The sequence below is a fragment of the Lagopus leucura genome, unplaced genomic scaffold, assembly GCF_019238085.1.
Source record: "Lagopus leucura isolate 7727_CA_CO unplaced genomic scaffold, USGS_WTPT01 Super-Scaffold_100045, whole genome shotgun sequence".
Taxonomy (NCBI): Eukaryota; Metazoa; Chordata; class Aves; order Galliformes; family Phasianidae; genus Lagopus; species Lagopus leucura.
Genome location: NW_024962292.1, coordinates 3,191,187 through 3,204,302, shown reverse-complemented (window position 1 = coordinate 3,204,302; position 13,116 = coordinate 3,191,187). Strand labels below are relative to the sequence as shown.

Sequence of the window (13,116 nt, the reverse complement as noted above, 5' to 3'; positions counted from 1 at the left end):
CTTTTTCTAAGTTTTCCTACTCCTCCGAGTGTCATTTCTTACTCTGTTGTACATTTTGTCTTTACCTGTGTCATTCCGCCTTGGAAGACCTATCAGTATTTATTAGGTCATTAAACAACATAGTTCCATCAGCATCCTTAAAAGCACAGCTCAGATGTTATTATGTATATGCTACATTTTTGTTTTCCACTACACAAAATGTTCTCTATTATCTGCATCACTGCACAGCTAATGACACTCTCCAAGACATACCTCTTTTCCTTGCACATGAAACCAGAACAGCTTTCATATGCCCCAAATTCAGCAGTCTTAGAAACCTCTTCTTTTCTCATATGCTTCTATTTAATTTGTAAAGTTCAGGAAAAATAGTGGTAGGATACATACAACTAAAGCGTTGCAAAACTAACTTCTACTAAATCTCTGAGCCCAGGAAACATGCTCTAATTCACTCTTAAATTAGAGGACTTGATGGTAGGATTATTGTTTGCTGTAGGTTTATTTCAATTAAGCATATTTAAGCCAGGAAAACAAAGTCATGGTACAAGTAGAAGCTTTATAGCAATTTCACATCACGTAACATAAACATTACTGCATATACCTATTACTGTACGCTGTCGTGCAAACACAGCAGAAAACTCAAGCCTCTCCCCACCTCTATTCTTGTAGTAGAACCCTATCAGTTCCTACAGATCACAGAATAGTTTTAGTTGAAAGATATCTTAAAGACCATCTAGCTTGAACGCCCCTGCCATGGGTGGGGACATCTCCAGACATCTCCCACCAGAGCAGGTTGCTCTAAGTTCCATCTGACCTGGCCTTGAATGCTTCCAGGGTGGGGATCTCCACAACCTACCCAGACACACTATTCCATATCTACATCCTCACAGCAAAGATTTTCTTCCTTATAACTAATCTAAATCTCTTTTAGTTTAAAACCATTCCTCTTGTCGTATCATTACACAGCCTGGTAAAGACTCTTTCTCCATCTTTCTTATAGGCTATTTTTAATATTTGGAAGGCCACAATAAGATCTTCCCAGAACCTTCTCTTTCCTAGGCTAAATAATCCCAACTCTCTCAGTCTGTCTTCAAGGGAGAAATGCTCCAGCCCTGTGACCATTTCAATGGCCCTCCTCTGGATCCATTCCAACAGGTCTGTCTCTCTCTTATTTTGGGCTCCCCAAAGCTGAATGCAGTGCTACAGATGAGGGATCACAAGAATGGAGCAGAATGGGAGAATCACCTCCCTAGACCCACAGGTCATGTTTCCTGGGCTGTATCAAAAGAAGCAACTGGCTTTCTGGGCTGCAAAATTTGAATTTCATTTCAAGTGACACAAGATGATGCTAATCAAGTCCTGTATCTCAGTTCAATGAAAGAGAGAAGAGCATCTTTCAACAGCATTAGTTTGCAAAGGGCTAACATGCTCTTGTCTCAGCAAAAAATTTTCAAGTCAAAATCCTCTGGAGTGCTATAGTGCAGAAAGGCACCTTTCAACACGTGTGTTCATAGAAGGATCTATTTATTTATAATTATTATTAATTAAAGAACAAGAAAGGTTTGAAAGCTTCTGTAATCTGTGTCTCAGTATCTCATTATAAATGCAGAGGGCAACCTATCTGATGCAACAGAACAACCCATTGCACTGTCTCAGACAGCTTATTATCTGTCCTCTGGCCATTGCCTATTTCAGAGAGAGTATGAAATAATACAGAATATGAAACACAAGCAAAAAGCCTCTATGTTAACTAAGATGCACATTCTCTTGACTTGTATGTCCTGAGTTTGACAATAAAGATATTAGCCTTCATCACCTACCATACTGCTTGCAGGTTGAACTCACATATGAGTTCTAATATTTCTTTACATACCTCTGTAAAGCACAATGGAAGCTAAGATCCCCGTAGGAAAAGCTCTTCTTTTAGCTAGTTTATTGTTGCAACTTTGTTTTTTTTTAAATAGCTTGATGGTGGATTTTTCTGTTTTCCTGGAACATTTAACTTCAGCAATACATAAATGGAATGAAGCAACAACATTAGACAAGCTGACGGGATGTATAAGTTTAAAGGAATGGTTTCCATTAACTTACTTTACATTTTTCTAGCTCAGAAAATAACAAACGTTGACTGGCACTCTAAGCTAAATAAAGCTGCACACCACACATCTGATTACAACAGCACACAAGTGATCTTGAGGAGAGGACAGGCTTTCACTATTACCCTAAACTTCCAAACAACGGTGCAACCTGAGGACAACTTCACATTTATTGCAAGCACAGGTAATTTCCTCGTGGCACTAACCTCCCATCCTGACTGCTCCAGCTCCAAAACACTACTGCTTCATAGCTTTCTGTGTGATCACTAACCTTTGCTCCATATCACTCAATTATTCTAGGCTTAGAAGTGCCCATTCTAAACCTCAAATGGGCACCCTAAACCAATAGACAATTAAGGTAATAATAAATGGAAAGGCACAGGCCATTCTCATACACACACAAACAAACAAAAAAAAAAAAACAACCAAACAAACCAGGCCTGTATTTCTTCTTTTAAAGACCTACCTGAAGCACTGCATACTGTCTTCACCTTGTGAATCCTGAGCTTTCTGCAGCTCCAGGTCTTACAGACCACTATTACGTGTTTGTTTGTCTTCTTTCCTAGCACTCCACCTGTTTAAACTCTGCTTGATTAACTTCAGGAGTTCCTTATGCCTGGAACAGTCCACACTACCTATTTACTAACACTCCCATCCCTATCCTCCAAAGGGCCTTCTCTGAAAAAAAAGAGACAACTCTTTAACTTTTTAATGAAATGGATATTACAACCTGTGCCCCATCTTGCTTCTGTAGTTTTCAATGTAGTTGGGTTTTCAGGACAACGTCTTGCCTCTTCACTTCTCTAGAATGACTGTGGGAGTACTCACCTTGACTAGGTCATGCATCTAACACAGAGGGGCCCCATAGGGTGATTTTATGCATTGGATTGCAGCTAGCTTACACCATGAACCATAATCCTTCAATGTAGCAAATGAAATAATCGTTGATCCTGGCTTGTCACCTACTGCTATCACTCAGAATTGCTGTCTCCTGTTCCTTCTGGCAGGACTATCTGCAGCAGAATCACAGCAGACCAAGGCCATATTTCACCTTTCTAAGGATGCTGCCAATGGCTGGAGTGCAACCCAAGAGCACTGTGAGCCTGGCCGCACGAGTCTCATGATAATCAGCCCTGCCAATGCCATCATTGGACGATACAAACTCAAACTCCAGATTGCTTCTGGCAACAAGACCTCTTCAGCACTCCTAGGCCAGTTTGTGTTACTCTTCAATCCCTGGTGTCCAAGTACGTTTTATGGTATTACATTCTTCAGGAAATCTGGGTGCCACAGTAAAGCATGTACCTGACAGCATGACACAGTACGATATTTTGATCTACGTAAAGGATGTTGGTTTTGCTCTTTCTTCAGTGCTTTAATGCATCAAAGATCCAGCTTTCTGCTCATAGAGTAAAAAAATAGAGGAGGGAAATATTTCAAATGCTTATTCTACATTTTTTTTGTCCTCTGATAGCATGTTCTGTTGTGACACAATATCTACCAGTAAGACATACAACAAGATCAGAGAAGCAGGGAAAGGACATGGGCACACTCAGTTCCCATAAAATTAGCCTCATGCTAATTCTATTCACTCTGTGAATGATTGCAGGGGTACAGCCTCACCTGTTCCTCAGAAGTCCCCTTGAAGTTTTCTTCTCAACTGCAGCAAACCAACAATCCTTTCAGCTGGCATTTCTCATTCTGCTTTCAGATGACGATGTCTATATGGCTAATGAAGAGGAGCGACGGGAATATGTTCTGAATGACAGCGGAATCATATTTCAGGGAAAGGAAAAATATATTCAGCAAGAAGCTTGGAATTATGGGCAGGTAAGCAAAGAAAACAGGAAAATAAGAGTGAGTGCATGGATGAGGGTCTTAAGGACAGAGTCCTTAGTATAGGAGTATCATAGCATAGAAGTTCAGTATTCCTTATTCATTTTTTTCTTGACAAACTATCAGTTTTCTACACATCACAACAACATCAGGATCTTTTCCCCTCTGGCATGTGCTAGGAAAAGAAATAAGAAACAAAACACAATTTGAGGTGTTATTGTTTCATTGGTCTGTTGTTGTTAACAAAGTAGAGAAATTCTACTTTTTTTTTTTCTTGTCCCCCATAAAGGGCAACAGAAACTACATGAGCTGTAACTTCTATTTATTGAAAGATTGGTACATCTAAATATTTTTAAAATTAGCCTAGTAATGGGGCAGAGTATCCCAAAGATACTCAACTGAAACAACTCAAGTTGGAATTTTAAAATACCAGTTTGGCCTTCTAAACACATCTGCTATTAATTTGATCATACCTACAGCTCATCTGTGGTTACAGAGCTGTCCTGCAATTTGTAAGGTCAGTCAAAACAACCTATGGCCATTTTAAGGATAACAACTGCACCAACAGTTTCTCTCTTTCTCTGTCTTTCTCCCTCCCTTTTTCTCCTTCTCCTTTTATTTCTTTTCCAGTTCATATAATTTGATATATGGTGAAGGCAGCCCATCAGAGCAAGGTTTTTGTAATGTGAAGGGGAGAGTACCTGCTGGGACACAACAGGATGTGGGAGGAGGTGAAGCCTGCTGAGCCAGTCCTGGAATGGTCTTGTCTGGACCACCAGGCCATGCCTGGGTAATTTCTTCATGAATGCTGTGGTACCAAAACGTGCTTCTAAACATGCTGGTTGCTAATTACTACTGGTATAATTAAATACCAGCGTAGTGTTTTTTCTTTCTTATTGTATCTATTTTCTTTCATAATACTGAAAAATCTTAGATAACCATCATCCTATCATCCAAGGAGAAGGAAAATACATAGGGAGTTTATTCTTGCTTTTATTTATAAAATTAACCCGTAATAATAATGTTTCTTTTGATTTTAGTTTGAAGAAGATATCCTTGATATCTCTCTGTCTATACTGGATCGAAGCCTGAGCCACCGCCAAGATCCATCCACTGATGTATCCAACAGGAACGATCCCATCTATGTGTGCAGGGTTATTAGTGCTATGGTAAAGTGATCAGCTAGTTGCAGCTGTACAGTGCACCTACTAACAAAAACCTCAGTGTTTCTACTGCGAACTTTCTCAATGTCATACAGAATGTGTTTAGTTTTTACTGGAAAAAAAAAAAAAAAGGCTAGAGAAGAGAAATAAGACAGATCTCACCTCAATGAAAACCCCCCAAAATTTAATTTTCCTTTGTCCCAAAAGTTTGCTCAATAATTGAAGGAATGAAGAATGTTTCTAAGATCTTCTGACACTGAATCTCAGCAGTCTTCTTAACAGATTTTTAGATTAGATATTTTCTCTAATTTAGAAAGTCTATTCTGAAATCATTTGCTCTGTTTCTCGAACAGCAAAAGATGCATGAAATATTTGGGAAAACTAGTATTGATATGATGGCATTTAATGTATTTATACTGTATCCTTCACTCTAGGGGAGTTTGTTCAATGAGGATGGTATGCATTTCCTTCAACAAACAGTTACATCTCCTCAACAATTCCCCATCCTCACACATGTATAATGCATAACTAGGCAACCGAAAAGTTTTCAGTTTTATAAATAATGTATGCCTTACTGCATTCCTTACCTGAAACCGCTCATTTACAGCTGTGATCCTTCCTGGCCCTTTTAGACAGCATTTGCTTTAGAAAATTTCAATATTAAGTAAATAACTCTACTAAGATATAAATAATTACTGGGAGTAGGAATACTGAAGAAAAAAATCATAAAAAATCTTACTGTTTACTATACTTGATGCTACATGAAACCATACACAGCAGTTACACAGGCTGCTAAAACGCAGGTGCACAAATATACAAGCACATTTTAACAGCTGGATGCCCCATCCCTGGAGGCATTCAAGGCTTGGTTGGATGGGGCCTGATCTGGTGGGCAGCAACCAGCCAAAGGCAGGGGGTTGGAACTGGATGAGCTTTAAGGTACCCTCCAAGTTAAGCCATTCTAAGTAGCCCTCCAGTACTTAAAGGAGGCCTAAACCAAAGGGACTCTTTATCAAGGGATGATAGGATAAGACAGAAAGGTTTAAAACTGAACGAGGTATATTTAGATTAGATATAAGGAATAAATTCTCTACTATGAGAGTGCTTAGATACCAGAACAGGGTGCTCAGAAAGTTGTGGCGATTCCTCTCTGAAGTGTTTAAGGTCAGGCTGGATGCGGCTCCAAGCAACCTGCTCTGGTGTGAGGTGTCCCTGCCCATGGCAGGGGCATTAGAACTGCATCACCTTTAAGGTTTCTTTCAACTCAAACCATTCCATGATTGTCTATTTCTGCCTCTCCCTTCTTCTGTACTGTATTGTAACTCTCTCATGAGAAGCATTGTTTTCAGGTTAACAGCAATGATGAAAAGGGAGTAGTGGAAGGGAAGTGGAGTGGAAACTATCGCTCAGGAACCAACCCCTTGCACTGGAGTGGAAGTGTGACCATCCTTCGAAAGTGGTACAGAGGGAGATACAAACCCATCCGGTATGGCCAGTGCTGGGTCTTTGCAGGAGTTATGTGCACAGGTATCCGTGAAGGGGAGAAAAATACTATCAGAAAGGAAACTTAGTGGAATTTAAGTAGCTTTAACCTTGTGATGCTGTTGAAGATATATGAAGAATGAAAGACTAAAATGAGTAAATCTAGCTCTTTTTAAGAAGAACAAGGCAGTTAAGAATGCTGTGTGAATGGAACTGTCTTCTCAGCAACTGTGCACAATGACTATGTGACATCCCTGTACCGTATCAGAGCAATGTTTCTCCATCAGAAAAATGGAGAAATATTTTCCAAAAATCTGTAAAATAGGTTTAAAGCACTTTTATCTGTATTGCAGTTCTGAGATCGCTGGGAATACCTACCCGTGTTATTACAAACTTTAACTCTGCCCACGACAGTAATATCAACCTGAGTATTGACAAATACATCGATGTTTCTGGAAAGACGCTGCACTTGACTGAAGACAGCGTGTGGTAAATACGAGTTTTATCTTAATATTTCTTCCACTATATTCTCCTCTAGTCACAGCATCTAGAATCACTCTCCTGGAAACCCACCCCAACCTCATGCTTCCAAAGATACAAAATTCCATAGCAAAGAATCAACAGCACACTGTGTTCAGAAATGCAGGATGCAGTCAGTTTCAACATTCTGAAGACTCAGCAGAGGAGATATTTGGCACACTTGCTGTTCAACACGCAGGTTGGAGGATACAACCTCTAATTTTGTTTCTACTATATGACAGCTTTTTTTCCAAAAGAAAGTTAAAGGAAGAGTGATTAACTGCTTGATTAAAATGAGCTAATTTGTCCCTCAATTTCTAGAACTTTCAGAAGACCGCAGGTTTTAGATGCAGCTCCTGTTGACTGTCTCAGTCTTCCTACCATTGTACACCCCTTGCACTGTATTAGGTTACTAAAGCAAAGCCAATATATTGAATGCAGCAGACAAAAATCCTATGCCACCCCATCACTTAGGAAGGACACATTATTTCTTTCACATGAGAGGAGCTATTTGTTAAATATGATGCTTCTAACAAACAGGTGAACAGAAACTAACGCGCTGCATTCTAGTGCATGTACCAGTGTTTCAGACCACAAGCACCCTCTGCTATTTGGACTAAGTAGGACAAGCATGACACAAAGTGGAATTAAATACCACAAGACAGCACTGTACATGGGAGACCTTGTTCTGGAACATGTCAGTTCCAACTGACATGTTGTTTTAGAATATCCAGATCTGAACACTTGACCCTGCAATAAATATATATTTTTTTAACATTACTTTGTGTGTAACACCCCAGTATTTCTGAGAGGTCTGAATACCGAAAAGACAAAGAGGGGGAAAGAGGTATTCAAGAAAGCAGGAAGCAGCTATGCAGAGGAGCATGGTTTGTTCTTGCTCTGCACCACAAATTTATCATACCTTTCAACATAAAATTGATTGTATTAATCAAAGATTTCCTATTTTCCTTCCTTCCTTCCCAGGAATTTCCATGTCTGGAATGAGAGCTGGTTTACTAGAAGAGATCTTGGATCTTTTTATGATGGATGGCAGGTTTTGGATGCAACACCCCAGGAAAAAAGCAAAGGTAGTACTGTGGTAAATAAAATAACCCTGTAGATGCTGTTCCTCCTAACGCTGCTACTGAAATTCTAGGATGATTCTCTCTACTCTCTTAGAATAGATGTAGCATACCTCATCTCCAGCACACTGCCTTTCTGTCAGCCTCTGGAGTGTCTACCCGCATGCAGATTCTTACTTTTTCTGCTCATTAGCCTACATAAAAACAAATGCATCTTAAGTTCACTTATCTTACTCTTGCCTGCCTCAGCTCCAAACACACATTCATAAAATGATGCAGAACAACTAAGGTTAGAAGGGACTTCTGGAGACTATTCACTCTGCTCAGTGCAGGGTCAATGACAGCAGTTTTCTCAGGACCACGTCCAACTGGGTTTTGAATATTCCATAGGATGGAGACTTCACAACCTCTCTGTGTGTACCATTCCAGTGCTTGACCACCCTCACAGTAAAAGAGGTTATTCCTTATGTTTAAATGAGATTTTCAGCTTGTACTCATTGCCTCTTGTCCTTTCACTGCTTATCATTGAGGAGAGTCTGATCCTGTCACCTTTATACCTCCCCATCAGATATTTATGTATTAAAGCTCCTGGTTCATCAGTGCTGCACATACAGCACTGATGACTCACATCTGAGCAGTCTGACTGTGCTGAGAGCTGCCAGCCTCTTCTCTCCTTTCATTTGACAGGTCAGCATACAGCCTCATAGGCTTTGGAGGATTAAAACAATTCTCATAGCACAGAAAGCACTACTTACATCTCTTCAGCTTTACAGCCTCCTTGTTTGTGCCTTCTGATAGAAAATGCATGTTGAATTTCTGGACATGCTGTTACCATAATGCAAAGATCCAGAAAGAATGGAATTCATCAAAACGTGTCTTTGGAGATCTGACTACCTCTCCCTTTTGCTGTCAGCAGGAAGATTTGTGGCCTGCACCTGATCTTTTGCAATTGGTAACCACTTAACTTCTCTCTCCCTCACATAGGCATCTATCGATGTGGCCCAGCTTCCACCAGAGCCATTAAAGAAGGAGATGTGAACCTGGATTATGACAGCTCATTTGTGTTCGCAGCAGTGAATGCTGACTGTGTTACTTGGATTCACCATAGCAACAAAAGGAAAGAGAGAATTTACTCCAATACCAGGAAAATTGGAAAATTTATTAGCACCAAAGCAGTGGGCACCAACACCCGAGTGGATGTCACTGATAATTACAAATATCCAGAAGGTAAATTCTTTCTATTTTCAGAGGAGATGGCATTTACTCCAGCTTAGGCAGAAGAATTGAGCTCTTCTAGGAGTTATTTTGCACTGCTAACAGTTTCTAACAGGTGCCCATGAACAACCAGCTGAAGCTAACAGCCAAATTTCACTTTCCAGCCATCGTAACCATGTATATTCATTTAGGAGGTTTTTTTGGTCAAAATTAGCTTTTGGTTAGGCCTTAATTTCTCCTCCCATGTATCTTTCCCAGCCTTCAGAAACTTTAATTACTGAGAGCAATCATGGCTTAATTGCCCTATATCCATCGAATATGAGATCTCTGACCAATTTATCTTTTAAAACAGGATCCTCCAAAGAAAGGGAGGTGTACAAAAAGGCACTGAAGCTGCTGCGTGTGAGAAACACTGGAAGAAGAAAAAAAGTTACAAAACCCAGGAGACGACTTCGAGTAGCACGGAGACAAAATATGACAGCGACCACACGAAAACCCACTGTCTCGGGGAAGCTAAAGCTGGATGCATCTCCTGTAATAGGCCAGGATATCCTCCTCACCTTGGCACTGCAGAATTTGACTGCAGACTTCAAGACCATAAAGGTTAAACTGAAGGCTTCAGCTGTTCTCTACACGAGAAAACCGAAGGCAGAGATCTTGCAGTGGTCTAGGTCTGTTCAACTTGGATCTAAAGAAGGTAATTTTAATCTTATTACAGATCAGGACAAGATGTAGCTTTAGTTTGTGTCCAAATCATATAGACATCATGAATGTCTCAGATGCCCTGACTATAAATGGTCTGAGCTTAGAACTATTCAGGCAAAGAGAAACTTACTTGCCCTGTTTTAAATGTTTGCTCTTGGACACTGTCAGGAAAGATACCTTTGTAGTAACAGGACAGTAACTGCAGATCACAGTAAGAAAGAACTACACTACTTGCAGATGAAGGCCTTTTTGCCTTGCTCTTAGAGGAGGAGTGCTAAATAACAAAGCATAGGACAAGTGAATACAACTACCCCCTCAAACTAATCCACAATATTATAACTCCTCCCGCCACGCCAAGAGTGGATGAGAGTTATTTCTCAATGTGCTGAGAACTGCACTGCCTTCCTCGTTGCCAAGTAAGACAGAATGTGCATCCTCTGACAGTAAGATAGAGGCTGAACAGCTGCATCAGCACCGGCATTTAAATCAGGCCATCTTTTCTCTTTTGACTCCTCTGCAAGAACAGAATGTGAAATTCCCAGCTTCAGATTAATGAGAAAACCACCAGCATGGGCTGCTACAGAAATCCATCCTCAGATCTGCCCAGCTAGCAAACCATACCCAATCACTTGGTCTTTAAGGCAAAGATAAGTAGAAGTCATCTCTGAGCATTATTTCCAACTATGGGCTGTCAACATCCAAAAGTGAACAGACTCAAGGTGACAGCATCATTGCTCCCTAAAATATAGGTATCCTGAGGATTATAGTACTTAGAAAATAAGAGAGTGGAAATATCTGCTTCTGTTTGCATTCCAGCAAAAGAGATCTCATTCAAGATCACCTACTCCCAGTACAAAAATGCTTTGCTGGATGACAGGAAGATCCTAGTGACTGCTGTGTGTGAAACCAGACAGGGAGCATCACTTCTACTGGAAAAAGATATTGTACTTCAGGATCCTCTTCTCACCATCGAGGTAAAAAGCCAGTCCCTTCTGTGTCTCTATGTCTCCTGTACTGTAAGCAACCTGCAAGGAGTGATAGAATTTCTGTGTTTCCCAGCATCCAGACTAGATCTGCATACCCACAAAGGAAAACAAAGGTCTGTAAGAAGCCTCCTGTGCTATATTGCATAGCATCAGCTAATAGGGCAGACACTTCAGTGACTGAATTTCTAAAAGGTTTTGTGTTTCTGTTGATTGAAATTTCTGTATAAGCATACATCCAGTGACAGAAAAATACAATTAGGGTGCTGGACTTGGACAAGCAGATGTGCCAATTCTACGTTACCTCAGTCAGAATACGGTAATGAATACATTTATTTGCTGTTTCACATTCTGATTCTTTTGCCTGAGATGCCACAATTCACCTCTGTCTCACACTTAATCCCAAACCATTCATTTAGCCTAACTAATACTAATTTCATTTAAGCTGTCTACAGCAGTTGGCCATATATGCCAAGATAATACTTGTATTTTTTTCTCTTCTCACTTTTAAGTATCATATACGATACAGTATATAACACTGTATTCCAGCCCAGTTAAAACACTGGGAATTATTGATCCGACAGGAGTTCACCACTCCTCAAACACAGCGGATGGCTGACACAAGCCTGCACTCTCATGTCCAAAAATATGTACATAGATTAATTCCTTGCTCCTTCCTGTTCAGGGCATCCTGAGAAGATAAGTGGTTTGCAATGGAATTTAAAAGAGCAAACTGTGAAAAAGAAGTGAGGCCACTTCTGGAACACTGAAGCTGAGCAGAATATTTTTTCTCTGTAGGTCCTTGGTCCAACAGTGGTACACAAGGCCACCAAGGTGCTGGTCACATTTACCAACCCGCTGTCTGAAGTGGTGACAGACTGTGTGCTGAGAGCAGAAGGCAGCGGCCTGCTCAAAGAGCAACTCAACATCAAGTATGTAAATGGTGTTTGGTGAATAACTCATTCACTTTAGTGGGGAATCCAGAACACAAGTGAACTTTTTTTGAAAGATTCTGCCAACCCCATGACTTCTGTTTGCACTAAGATTGCACAGAACATCATGCTAGCACTCTCTATATCTAGCTGGAATATTTTGCCCCTCTATCGCCAAACGTTGAATTACAGAATGCTTGGGGAATGGAGAGAGAGCATGCTTTTAATGACAGCGTGTAACTTGGAGTGCTGTAGTTTGTGAGTAAAAAATTCAGACCTTTCTTCCTTCCTATCCTTGAAGGATAAGAGGAAAAGCATTATTCTCCCATTGCCTATGGTTGTTAGTTTAAAAATGTTTGAAAATATTATTAATCCAAATATTTAGATTGGGAGAGTTAATACCAGGAAACTCTAAGAGGGGGAAAAAAAATAATAGAGGAAGCTGAATAATTACGTGCATCACTGGGGCTTCATTTATACTGAACACAAAATTCTGTCCAGTGTTGAGCTAGCTGTGAACATGGTAGCTTACGTCCACACACAGAGCACACAAACACACCAGTTACATACCCCAACACTTTCTTTTTATATTGTCTGACATTCAGGAACTTTGAAGAATATATGGTAAGAATTTCTCTGCTGCTTGAACTTACCAACATATCCTGTTTCTTAGTGTGGCAAGAATGGCCCCCATGGAGACCTCAACAGCTGAGTTTGAGATCATTCCCTACAAGAGTGGCATCAGGCAGCTTCAGGTGGACTTGGCTTGCATCCAATTTTCAAACATCAAGGGATTCGTGATGCTTGATGTGGCTCCTGCCCAGTGATACAACCTTTACACCAGTTCAGTTTTGTCATGGTTTATGAGACTGGCACAGTGCTCAAGCATTATTAGCACTAGAAATGTAGAAATGCAGATTACTCGGCCAAAGCAAGTGAAAAAATATGAACCAAAATCAACAAAAAGGTACCATGCACTGTACTGTTCTTTGTTTTGCAAAGTAGCTCAGGAGAAAGTTTCAAAGCTAAAACTGATACCTATACTGCTTTGTTGATAGAAATGACACACTTTCTGTCTGGACCTTCCTAATTTAAGTGCTGCCAAA

At 40.3% G+C, this 13,116-nt stretch overlaps 1 protein-coding gene across 1 annotated transcript; it reads left to right on the top strand.

The window, feature by feature from the left end:
• Positions 1 to 2,069: 2,069 nt before the first annotated feature.
• Positions 2,070 to 12,837, top strand: LOC122187293 (protein-glutamine gamma-glutamyltransferase 6-like). The gene is made up of 12 exons (XM_042884701.1): positions 2,070 to 2,277; positions 3,101 to 3,340; positions 3,805 to 3,923; positions 4,970 to 5,098; positions 6,442 to 6,619; positions 6,928 to 7,063; positions 8,078 to 8,181; positions 9,160 to 9,402; positions 9,743 to 10,087; positions 10,912 to 11,069; positions 11,877 to 12,010; positions 12,684 to 12,837. The coding sequence occupies exons 1-12, from the start codon at positions 2,070 to 2,072 to the stop codon at positions 12,835 to 12,837; spliced, it is 2,148 nt and encodes a 715-aa protein (XP_042740635.1).
• Positions 12,838 to 13,116: the final 279 nt, after the last annotated feature.